General features: G+C 45.1%; 1 protein-coding gene across 1 annotated transcript in view; it reads right to left on the bottom strand.

Annotated features, from left to right (window-relative positions):
- hibadh (3-hydroxyisobutyrate dehydrogenase) overlaps positions 1-10,101 on the bottom strand; it is a 115,348-nt gene extending 105,247 nt beyond the window's left edge. Inside the window, exon 1 of the mRNA XM_033047518.1 lies at positions 9,959-10,101. Within this exon, the coding sequence (XP_032903409.1) occupies positions 9,959-10,028 (70 nt within the window). The 5' untranslated portion in view covers positions 10,029-10,101. The remainder of the gene's footprint in view (positions 1-9,958) is intronic.
- Positions 10,102-13,307: the final 3,206 nt, after the last annotated feature.

The raw sequence follows: 13,307 nt of genomic DNA, 5'->3' as shown, positions 1-13,307 counted from the left end.
GCAGCCCGGAGAATAAGCTGCCTCACCGACCAGGCAGGGACCTAGAAGTAGAATTGCCCCCTACCCCCCACATTAAAAAGTCAATTTCTCCAACGGACGAAACACAGGACTTACTCAAAACTTTTTTTAAAAAGCGAATTAAACGGACGGCTGCTGGTTAGCAGCCGTTCCCCAAGATGGCTCCTCCTCCTCGACTGAGGAAATTACATCCTATGTATTAACTTTAACCCGTGCTTTGCGAACTTCTCATTCACAGGTCAGGGCTGCATATGGCAAGGCGCCTGCGCTCAAAGTTCCATCTAATATTGAGCCATGTTGCTATGTGCTGGTCAGGAAGTGGGCGTGTAAGCACTTGGACCCACGTTGGGATGGTCCCTTCCAGGTCATCCTCATCACTCCGACCGCTGCCAAGGTCGAGGGTCGTGCTGCATGGGTTCATCTGCACCACTGCAAATTGATTGGGGAGCCCAATCAAAAGGGGGGAGAAGAGTAATTTTATTTTCAACTCAGAGTTTTTTAGTTTTTACACATTTCTGCTTTGCTTGGGAGTTGTATCCTTATAAGTTTAGTTTTGAATCTTAATAAGTTTAGTTTTGAATCCTTATTTTGCTATATGGTTAAGAATATCGACTGATTACTGGACTGACTGACTGAAGGACGTTTAAATTGAGTGAATAGTTGTTTAAGCTAATTAAGTAAGAAATTAGCTTTTAGTGAGCCTTTGCATATTCCATATGAATTAAAATGAGGCGATTCATCCTGCTATGCATCCTGATGCTACCACAGATGGAGGGAAATGAAGGAAAAATTTGACGATGTGTCCTGGGACAAACTTTCACCTCTGCAAAGGAGATGTGGTACAGTGCAATGGCCCAGATGCCTTTGGATCCTGGAACGTCACCAAGATTGACTATTGCAATGGGATACTGCGTCAGCCCGATCGGCAGGTAGACTTAGATAATCGACACCTGTGGGAATTACTCTGTTGGTTTCAGGAGTGCAAATTTGACTTTTTCTGCAGACGAAATCCTTTGGAAGACAACTCGGCAAAGGAACATTTGTATGATGGACTATGCTATAGAGAAGCATTAGAGGTCTACCCTTGTTTACAGGAGAAAGAACATGAGAAGAAACACAGGAAAAACGGGCATTGGAAGAAACAGACTCTAACATGTTTATACAAGCCCATAATGAACTATTTGGGGAAGGACAAATTGTGTGCTACCTTGCTATGAAATCAGTTAGTAGCCTATTTGCAGTGTCTCCAGAGTGCGGGAGGACTGAACGGTTAGTAAGGTGTCAAGGTGAAAAGTCAGTTCCAGTCAAAACTGTCACCAACTGTTTGCCACTACCTCGTGACAATAAGCATTCATACCCAGGCTGTCACAACTCTTCGAGTACCAGAGTAGAACCACTAATGCCGTGTAACTTTACCCCTAACACCGACAATAGACAATACGGAAGATGCTTCACTTACCAGGGATACGGGTGCATAGTTGTTGACGTCCCTTCCAACATTACGTGCATAGTACGAACCCCGCGACAACCTAGTTGCAACAGCACATCTAAGGGCATCCAATGCACCATTCCCAAAGAATGCGTCCCAGTCTCTGCAGGGTTGCAACTGCTTTGTGAGTGGGCCAATGGAACCCATCTAACTGTAGGAATCTATCACTTGCCTATCATAAGTTACAGCAATTGGATTTCGAGCAATTGGATGGACTGGGCAAAGGGTGGAGAACTGATTAATACACGCAGGAACTGTCATGGGTCCCTATACACTGAGGAAGGGTACTACCTCTTTTTCAATGGCAAAGGGACCAATGTGCTAAAACCTCCTTTTCCAAAGAACGTAGCCGTCGGTACTCTTGTCCCCACCATCATTCCCTGCCCAGAGTTGGTCCCGACAAAACCAAATGACTCTGCGCAGGGCAGTATCCGCCGAATTCTGTGCCAATTGGAGAAACCCAACTACCATGGGAGCAACTAGGTGGGATGCTGCGGGATGGGGAGTACTAAGCCTGCTTACTTTCGGAGGTGTAGGGGGAGGGTTGGCTGCCAAAAATCAAAACTATATGATTTGTGGACTAACCATTTTGGGAAATGCCACTACAGGAGCCCTGGAAGCAATAAAAACCCAACTATCAGAAATGCGTCTGTTCTCTTTACAGAATAAATATGCCTTAGACTATTTGTTGGCCCGTGAGGGAGGGACATGTGCTATTGTATAAGAAAAATGTATGATGGGAGTTCAGGATAGAACTAGTAATATCACCAAACATCAAGAAGACATTACTACCCTGCTCGATGGAATGAAGGAGGGTGTTGGATGGGGAGACTGGGGTTTTGGGGGATTATATAATTGGATCATCAGCATGACCATATATGCAGCAATAGTGATCGTGTGTTTGTTCGTGGGAATTGCTATTGTTAAATGTATTATCGGCAGACTAATGACAGCCTTGGGTAATCTGGAAACTGGTGAGAACATCTTATTGCAGCACCTAGAAGAAGACATTCCGATGTTGGAGTCCGATGAAAGTAGAGAACGTGTGAACCAGCAGGTAGAGAAGGAAATGCTGGAGGAGGAGTGTAATAGACTTAATAATGTGGAGGAATGTTATTCAGTTCAGAATAGTTAAGCACCATAAGGGCTAGGGTTTAAAGCACAGCAGAGGAGTAGGGAACAGCATTGGTGTCAACAAGCCTGCCTGCCGACCTACGTGGTACGGGTTTTGGGGGCTATAAAGCATCTCGAGGTTAGGAATAAACTTCGATGACTAATAAGCCAATGCTGATGAATTTCTGCTGTGTTATTATCCTATTAGTGGTCATGATATGACCAGAAGAGAGAATGAGGAAATATTATATAATAGAACCGCTCGGATAGTGACTTTTATATAAGCTAGGTAATTTGCAAGAGAAAAGCTTAAGGTTTTCAGAAACACATGTCTCCTAAAGAAATAAAATACAAGGAAACACATACAGGGAACAGATGAATCAAAACATAGAAACGCTAATCTGAACCTGCATAGCTTAGTTTATTGAAGGTACACAAAATTGCTGGAGAAACTCAGCGGGTGCAGCAGCATCTATGGAGCGAAGGAAATAGGCGACGTTTCGGGCCGAAACCCTTCTTCAGACTGATGGGGGGTGGGGGGGGGGGAGAAGAAAGGAAAAGGGGAGGAGGTGGAGGAGGAGGAGCCCGAGGGCGGGCGGATGGGAGGGTGGGAGGAGACAGCTAGAGGGTTAAGGAAGGGGAGGAGACAGCAAGGGCTAGCAAAATAGGGAGAATTCAATGTTAATGCCATCCGGACGCAAGGTCCCCAGACGGAATATGAGGTGCTGTTCCTCCAATTTCCGCTGTTGCTCACTCTGGCAATGGAGGAGACCCAGGACAGAGAGGTCGGATTGGGAATGGGAGGGGGAGTTGAAGTGCTGAGCCACCGGGAGTTCAGGTAGGTTATTGCGGACTGAGCGGAGGTGTTCGGCGAAACGATCGCCCAACCTCCACTTAGTCTCACCGATGTAAATCAGCTGACATCTAGAGCAGCGGATGCAGTAGATGAGGTTGGAGGAGATACAGGTGAACCTTTGTCGCACCTGGAACGACTGCTTGGGTCCTTGAATGGAGTCGAGGGGGGAGGTGAAGGGACAGGTGTTGCATTTCTTGCGGTTGCAACGGAAAGTGCCTGGGGAGGGGGTGGTACGGGAGGGAAGGGAAGAATTGACGAGGGAGTTGCGGAGGGAGCGGTCTTTGCAGGCATGGGGGGAGATGGGAAGATGTGGCGAGTGCTGGGGTCACGTTGGAGGTGGCGGAAATGGCGGAGGATTATGTGTTGTATTTGCCGGCTGGTGGGGTGAAAGGTGAGGACCAGAGGGACTCTGCCCTTGTTGCGAGTGCGGAAATGGGGAGAGAGAGCAGTGTTACGGGGTATGGATGAGACGCTGGTGTGAGCTTCATCTATGGTGGCGGAGGGGAATCCCCGTTCCCTGAGGAACGAGGACATTTCCGATGCCCTAGTATGGAATGTCTCATCCTGGGAACAGATGCGGCGTAGGCGGAGGAATTGGGAGTAGGGGATGGAGTCTTTACAGGGGGCAGGGTGGGAAGACGTGTAGTCCAGATAGCCATGTGAGTCAGTGGGTTTGTAATGTATGTCAGTCAGGAGTCTGTCCCTTGCGATGGAGATGGTGAGGTCAAGGAATGGTAGGGAAGTGTCGGAAATGGTCCAGGTGTATTGGACTGCCGGATGGAAGTTGGTGGTGAAGTGGATGAAGTCAGTCAGTTGTGTGTAGGTGCAGGAGGTGGCCCCAAAGCAGTCGTCAATGTAACGGAGATAGAGGTCGGGGATGGGGCCCTGGTACATATTGAACAAGGATTGTTCAACGTACCCGACAAAGAGGCAGGCGTAGCTGGGGCCCATGCGTGTGCCCATAGCTACGCCTTGTGTTTGGAGGAAATGGGAGGAGTCAAATGTAAAGTTGTTGAGGGTGAGGACCAACTCCGCTAAGCGGAGGAGAGTGTCAGTGGCTGGGTATAGGTTGCTCCTCTGGTCGAGGAAGAACCGGAGGGCTCCGAGGCCATCCTGGTGGGAGATGGAGGTGTAGAGTGACCGGACATCCATGGTGAAGATGAGGGGGTGAGGGCCCAGAGAGTGGAATGCGTGGAGGCGGCGGAGAGTGTCTGAGGTGTCTAGAACATAGGTGGGAAGGGATTTGACCAAGGGGGATAGGATGTAGTCAAGGTATGTGGAGATGAGTTCGGTGGGGCACGAACACGCAGAGACAATGGGTCTGCCGGGAGAGCCGGGTTTGTGGATTTTGGGGAGAAGGTAAAAACGGGCTGTGCGGGGCTGGGGAACGATGAGGTTGGAAGCTTGGTCGGGCAGGGCGTGGGAATTGATGAAGTCGGTGATGGTGCTAGAAATGGTGGCCTGGTGCTCGTCAGTGGGGTCATGGTCCAAGGGTAAGCAGGAGGAGGTGTCCGAGAGTTGGCGCGTGGCCTCAGCTTTGTAGAGATCGACGCGCCAGACTACCACGGCACCTCCCTTGTCGGCTGGTTTGATGACCCAATCTGGGTTTTTGCGGAGTGATTCAATAGCTTAGTTTATTGCTTTGAGGCAATTATAACACTGGAGGAAATTGTATTTGATATGATTTTGTGTTGAAAAATGGAATACTGAATAGGGCCTCTTCTAAGGCCAGAGGTCATCTGCTCTTTCTCTATGGCACATTTTTGAGCTCTGATGTGACATAAAGATGAAGAGTTATGGCCGGTTATGCTGAGTTTGAGACAGACTTCAAGGCTGAACTATAATAGACTCTGTAGTTAGCTTTGGCTATGTTAAATTATAATGAGATAAGGGATAGGATGTGTGTGAAGGGGAGTAGTTGCTTGGAGAGGAAAATAATCAGATTGATGGATTTGTGACCTTCCTTCTGTTTATAGAAAGTCGAAGAAGCAGATGTAATTCTGATGTAATGGTCTGAGCTGTGAATCTACCTTTGTTCTGTAATATTTGTAAAAGGACTTGCAGATGAGATTGGAAATCCAGCTTCCAGATAGCAGGAAAAGGGGCTGCAAATTAGAATTAAGCTGTATCCTGACACAAAACACATATCATCAATTGTTGACAGATTTACAACCCATGTATACTTGGAGTTGGGAGGTGTGTGGGTTTGAATTTAACTTACAAACTGTGTAATTCAGCGAACTCATATAATTAATGTTTTAATACATAGGTAATAGTATTTTAAACGGTGTAAAATTGTAGTGAAACCAGTTATGAAATGTATTGCGTCTTAGTAGGGCTGTAAACATTAAACTGTGTTTAGATTTATAGAAATATCTTTCTTCTTGGTATGGAAAGTGTGTATGACTTGTGTGATCATTGTATTATATATGTATCTTATATTTTGAGGAGTGGTCTTTGGTAATTGAGCCTACTGGGGTTTTGCTGTGTTGAAATAAAATAATTCTAAACAGTTAAATCAGGTTGTAAAATGAGGCCAGAGATGGGGGGGATCATGTGACTGCTGTTGTAAATCACCAGAAGGACTCAGATGATTGGTTACCAGTTTGTCATTCCCTCTGTATCTGAAATGTCTAATACCTATATAAAGCAATGAGTTTGTATCAAAGCTACTCTTCTCTGGACCCGTCCCAGAGCATCAGCTCTGTGTTGGAAGGTTCAGAGACTAGTCTCAGCTGAATAAAGAATCGATTTCAACAGCTACAAGCATTTGAGTCAAGTTGACTTTAGATTGACAAAATAACTCAGTTTAACAGTAACATTAATATTTATTTCAAACTGATGCTTAAAACCAAATGCAAAACATTCAATGCCTTCCCCTGTACCTTTAAGAGCGTGGCATGTTTTTCTGATTACCTTATTGCAGCGGTATTAAAGTTATAAAATATATAATGCAACTAGACTAAGTGGGACCCGTTTTGTCCCAGCATCATACGGGAGGGCTGGTCACCAACGCAATATTCCACCTCTCCACCAATTCCAATATTGCTCGCCAGTGGGGGGGCTGTCTGTTGCGCTAGTATGGGTGTTGCGGGCCGAAGGTACTGGTTTCCAGTGGGTTAGTATAGACATTGTGGGCCGAATGGATTCTTGGGCTGGCATCAAACTGTTGCAACGATATTAAAGCCAAGCCAATGCAAGCAATTGGGCTGCAGCCACCTGACAACCAAAATTCATTTTGTGAACACAAACTTGTTAAAAAGGCGAGGCAAACAATTGGGCAGCAGCCACCTGGCAACCAAAATTCATTTTGTGAACACAAACTTTTTAAAAAGGCGTGGCAAACAATTGGGCTGCAGCCACCTGACAACCAAAATTCATTTTGTGAAAATAAACTTGTTAAAAAGGTGAGGCAAACAATTGGGCTGCAGCCCTGGAATAGACGTGCGTTCAGTGTTATTCGCAGCTCAGAGAGCCGTGATACTCTCGCTTCCTGGGTCTGGCAGAGACTGAGTGAGGGACTACACTTCCAGGTTTTATAGTCCCTCCCCCTGCCACCAGCGGGGGCAGCAGAGAGAATTGCAAATTTAAAAAAAACATTAATATATCTCTGATTTTTCATCGATGGGAAAAATCCTCCGGTCCCGGAAGGCGGAGGGGGGCTCTGAGTGAGGTGGCCAAAAATGATGGCCGTAGGTGGTGGTGTTCTCTCGGAAATCGCAGCACAGTGGGCCAAAAGCGTTCAAGATCAGACTTTTAGTAATATAGATGTTCTGCTGGAGTTCACTTTAATTTTGAACTCTGCCAAAACTAAATTATGCACTTTAGTTCTTTGTCATAAATACAATGTATCAGATAACTGGTTTATTTCTTTAAAACAAAACATTGGATAACAAACAAGCTGTAAAGCCCAATACATGATATATATTATTCTTCATGCACCAACTAGCATGTATGTAATGATATTCATAACCTCAAGAGCTTTCCATTAAATAACACGTGATTTTATAGTGTTAAAAATAATAGCTACAATACATTAATGTCTCAAACAAACTCATTAAAGATGTACATTGCGGTCTATTGACTTTGTTATAAGATATCATATTGCAAATAAATTTGAAGAACTTGTCTAAAGTGATCTACATACTTTTGAGTGTTACCGATTAATGGATGAAAATTATCCTTGGAGGCCAATCGCATCATGTGCCTGTGGTCTTTATCTTGCCTGTCTCAAGCAACTGCTGCCATTTCCAATTACTCTTCTTTTGCTACAGTCCAAACCCCCCCCCCCCCCCCCCCGAACAACCAGGCCTACCGGAACCCGCCCGGTAGGCCAGACTCACCCCCACTGTCCTCCCCGGAGGCTGCTGAAAAGCCAGGTGGCAAAGCCTGCCTGGGCCCAATGGAGCCACGATGGCAGTGATAAACATTGGTGGCATTGGGGCCTCGCCGGCAGTGGGGTATCGTCAATGGTTAAGCGGCGGTGGTGGCGGCGGCAGCAGCAGCAGTGAAGTCACACGGCAGTAGGGCCTCAACAGCGGTAAAGCCTCGGAGGCAGTGGTGAAGCCTCGCGGCAGTGTGGCCTTGACAGTGGTGACTCTATTTGATTCGCATGGTGACAATGCCTGCACTACCTTATCCTTGTTTGCTGTTCCTTTGCAGAGCTATATGCTGTTAAGCAAACAAAACCCTCCTTCACTTCACCTTTAACCAACTCTGTGTATGTACTCTTCAGTATTTCCTATGCGATTTATCTGAATCCACATGTCCAATGTCCACCAATGACTCCCCTTCCTGCAACATCTGTCCTTCAGCCCCATCCACTTCCTAACATACTACATAATCCTTAACGATATTTAGTGCAATGGCAAAGCCAGCTTCAGTGTTGGTTGATGAAATTCAATTGTGTTTCCCTTACAGATATTCTGTTGATCCTGGGATTACTGGACTCCTGCTCTCAGATTATGATGCTCCTTCCAGTGCTGTGTAAGAGACAGGGACACCAGATCCCAATACATTGGCGTGCTCTGGTGTGCTGCAGGTCCTCTCCCAGTCCATATGCACTCTCAGAATGGCTTTGACAACCAGCTAGGTCTCTACCCCAGCTCACCAGCTGTTAAAGCTGTCACTGAAATTGAATTGTTGCAAATATTTTGACATTCAAAATATTTTAAAATTGAAATCATACAATCAAAATGCTAAATATCCCCAAAATACTTGAATACAGGTACATTTAAACTAACTTGTAACAACTAAATAATATTAAAAAGTTCTACTCATTGTCATCCTGCAGTTCTTATTTCCACTGATTTCAGTGGGTCACCTGGATCATTCCTTCTCTCCTGAGATGCTGCCTGCCACCAAGCGTTTTGTGTCTATCTTCAGCAGTTAGATTTCTCAACTTCGGAGCTGAGAAGTCTGCAAACATCTGCACTATATATTGGATTTGATAGCAGAGCATAAAATGTCACCCCCATCTTATGTCAGCATTGACCTTCATGAATTCTGTGAAGGAATGTAGGTAATTCTGACAGTAGCTGGTCCCTAGGTAGAAGGCGCGCACCAATAAAAGTACACACAAATGACTTCAATGTCTCTCGCCAGAGAAACCCAACATTTTTCTGCGGACCAATTGATACTTGGAGTTCAACCTGATATGACATTCAAACCCCACACAGTTTGCTTAAATCACACTCACAATACTTCCACTGATTGAGATGTTTAATGACTGAAATTATCATCACTTTGCATTTGTCATCTCCAGATTCAATTTATCCAATGTGTTTATTTTGACCTTCAATTCTCCAGTCAACAATAATCTAAGCTTGCCAAGAACACAGCCACACACATCCTTCACCACGGTATTTGCAAGCAGTCATTTTGGTGAATGACCAGCATTCATATAACTCCATAATGAAATAATGATAAAATCTAAATATTTTGAGATTGTCATAAAAAAAGATCTACAAATCCATTACAAAACAATGCAGTGTTTAACAAGAATTCGTTTTTCTGCTGGAGTCTATTTTTGGCAAACATATAATGCAATTCCATCAAGGGCAAACAGATGCCAAAATAACCCTGATACATTAAATATAAGAGAGCTTGAGTTATTTATCTACATGTCTCTTTCTACTGTATAAAATTACACACTTTCAGGTCGGATTAGTACAGTTGAAAAAATACAGCAACTGGTCCATACCAATGTATACATCTGAAACAAGTGTAAGGGATATCGAACTATGATCCAACTAAGGGATATCCAATGGTTCTTTAATTTAGACTGAAAAGTCAGTGTTGTATTGAGTTATTTTGTGTGATTGTTGACATCCATAACTGCAACAAAATATGTATTGCTTTTAGGTTACGTTGCCTTCCAACTTGCCGGAGGGAACATTACTCAACTAGTCTCTTGCAAAACCTTCAGACTTATCACGGCACCCTCGTTGTTTAATTTGAGCACAATAAGGAGGACTCCTTACCAATACGATGACGAACATAACCATTGTATTTAAGTGGGAAGCTCACTAAGCTCCTTACTAGAGCCGCCATGCTTCAATCTTGTCTTCACGACCTCTGCCTCCTGCAACTCCTTCGGAACCAGCCTATCACAGAGCCAGCGGAAGCTTTGTGCTGAAGCTGAACTGACAGCGGCAGCACCAATGTACAAGTGAAGGGCAGCAACGCGCTCTCACCAATCAGCAACAGCATGCACTGGCTGGGCCATCCTCCCAGCTCGTAGAAGCTTGACAATTCTAATTCATAATCAATGGTCCAGCATTCGGATAAAACCGGTGCCTTGTAACTGTTTATGCGATGGAATGATTATTTATTCTGTATAAAAATAATTATTTTATTGTCATATTTCGAATTGTGAAAAATAATCTTGAAACTCACATTCCGTTGCAAGTCCTTGATCTGAAATATTAATAATCTTTCTTTCAACACATGCGCTGCCTGCCCTGCAGGAAGCTCCACTGAAAGGAAATGCCATCCATATATATTCCATATAAATATGTGATTGGTGGACAGTTACAGTGCCCTCCGTAATGTTTGGGAGAAAGACGCATCATTTATTTATTTGCCTCTGTACTCCCCAATTTGAGATTTGTAATAGAAAAAAATCACACGTGGTTAAAGCGCACATTGTCAGATTTTAATAAAGGCCATTCTTATAAATTTTGGTTTCACCATGCTGTAATTACAGCAGTGTTTATACATAGTCCCCCCATTTCAGGACTCCATAATGTTTGGGACACAGCAATGTCATGTAAATAAAAGTAGTCATGTTTATTATTTTGCTGCATTTCCTTTGCATGCAATGACTGCTTGAAGTCTGTGATTCATGGACATCACCAGTTGCTGGGTGTCTTCTCTGCCAGACCTGTATTGCAGCTATCTTTAACTTATGCTTGTTTTGGGGGCTAGTCCCTTTCAGTTTTCTCTTCAGCATATAAAAGGCATACTCAATTGGGTTCGGATCGGGTAATTGACTTGGCCACTCAAGGTTTGACCAATTTTTAGCTTTGAAAAACTCCTTTGTTGCTTTAGCAGTATGTTTGGGATCATTGTCTTGCTGTAGAATGAACCACTGGCCAATGTGTTTTGAGGCATTTGCTTGAACTTGAACAAGTCGGATGTATCTATACACTTTATATTCATTATGCTACCACCATCAGCAGTTGTATCATCAATGAAGATAAGTGAGGCAGTACCTTCAACAGCCATACATGCCCAAGCCATAACACCGTGTTTCACAGATGAGGTGGTACAGTGCATTCAGAAAGTATTCAGACCCCTTCACTTTTTCCACATTTTGTTACGTAACAGCCTTATTCTAAAATGGATTAATTTCATTTTTTTTTATCATCAATCTGCACACAATACCCCATAAAAGCGAAAACAGGTGTTTAGAATTTTTTGCAACGTAATTAAAAAGAAATAACTGAAATATCACATTTACATAAGTATTCAGACCCTTTACTCAGTACTTTGTTGAGGCACCTATGGCAGCAATTACAGCCTCAAGTCTTCTTGGATATGAAGCTACAAGCTTGGCACACCTGTATTTGGGTAATTTTTCCCATCTTCTCTGCAGATCCTCTCAAGTTCTGTCAGATCCAATCCAATCCAATCCAACTTTATTTGTTAAGCACTTTAAAACAACCAATGTTGACCAAAGTGCTGTACAGAAGAATAAACAAGACATCATAAACAGACAACATAACAGCAAAGTGCTTTACATAAATTAAATAATAAGTTCCATTACAAACCATAGAAAAAGGTAATTTTTTTTTTTTTTAAATGAATAAAATGGACACAACACATTTTAGAGTTCAACACAAACGTCCCCCCACAGCAGAACCAAAACTTTCCACTGTGGGGAAAGGCACCAGAAAGTTAAGTCCTCTTCCTCTGTGAGACACCTGAGGTCGGGGCCCATTTGTGGCCTTGCAGCCAGTCCGATGATTTTCAGAGCCCTCTTGCCGTGAAGATGGAACTTCGGCGTCGGGTGAAACATTCCTCAGCGGCTTGGAGAAGTCTGGAGCGGCTGCCTCCTCCCTGGGGACCGGGGCACTCGTAGTCCTCAGGCCGCGCCGGTTGTAGCTCCGACCCCAGCGAACTCGAACCCTGGCTCTGCGGCGCTCCAAATCCAACGCCGCCCGCGGCCGGACGCCCGCAGCCCCATTGGGATCGACAGCCACAGCGCTCCGGAGCTTACCGCACAGCGACCCGGTAAGGCATCGCCCGCTCCCTGTTGGTATCCCAGCGCTGCACCACCGCCGCCGAAGCTGTAGTCCCGGCCGGTCCCGACAGGAAACGCCGCTCCATTCTCGATGGTAGGCCGCGAGGACGGGGTGAAGAAGCAGCTTGGAGGAATGCTGCCTCTCCGACCAGGTAGGGGACTAAGAGATAAAGTTTCCCCCTTCCCCACCCCCACCCCCCCCCCACATAAAAGACCTCCACTAACATTTTTTAACAGGACTTAAAATAAAATAAAATAAAAAAGTAGAGACGGACTGCGGGCAGGCAGCCATATACAGACGGCGCCCACTCCCACACATCCGCATTCCTCTCAGATTGGATGGGGAGCGTCGATGCAGTTATTTTCAGGTTCCTCCAGAGATGTTGGATCGGGTTCAAGTCCGGGTTCTGGCTGGAACACTAAAGGACATTCACAGACTTGTCACAAAGCCACTCCTGCATTGTCTTGGTTGTGGGCTTAGGGTCAATGTCCTGTTGGAAGGTGAACCTCCGCCCCAGTCTGAGGTCCAGAACACTCTGGAGTAGGTTTTCATCAAGGATCTCCCTGTACTTTGCTCCGTTCATCTTTCCGTCAATCCTTACTAGTCTCCCAGATACTGCCACTGAAAAACATCCCCACAGCACAATGCTGCCACCACCATGCTTCGCCGTAGGTATGGTATTGGCCAGGTGATGAACGGTGCCTGGTTTCCTCCAGACATGACGCTTGGCCTTCAGGCCAATGAGTTGAATCTTGATTTCATTAAGCCAGAGAATCTTTTTTCTGATGGTCTGACAGTCCATTATATGTCTTTTGGCAAACTCCAAGCAGGCTGTCATGTGCCTGTTACTGAGGAGTGGCTTCTGTCTGGCCACACTACCATATAGGCCTGATTGATGTATTGCTGCAGATATAACTGTCCTTCTGGAAGGTTCTCCCATCTCCACAGAGGAACTCTGGAGCTCTGTCAGAGTGACCATAAGGTTCTTGGTCCCCTCCCTGACCAAGACCCTTCTCCCCCGATTGCTCAGTTTGGCCGGACGGCCAGTTCTATGAAGAGTCCTGATGGTTCCAAAGTTCTTCCA

Source organism: Amblyraja radiata, chromosome 2 (assembly GCF_010909765.2).
Source record: "Amblyraja radiata isolate CabotCenter1 chromosome 2, sAmbRad1.1.pri, whole genome shotgun sequence".
In the NCBI taxonomy this organism is placed as follows: domain Eukaryota; kingdom Metazoa; phylum Chordata; class Chondrichthyes; order Rajiformes; family Rajidae; genus Amblyraja; species Amblyraja radiata.
The sequence above is the reverse complement of the archived record's forward strand: the minus strand, read 5'-3'. Positions and strand labels throughout refer to the sequence as shown.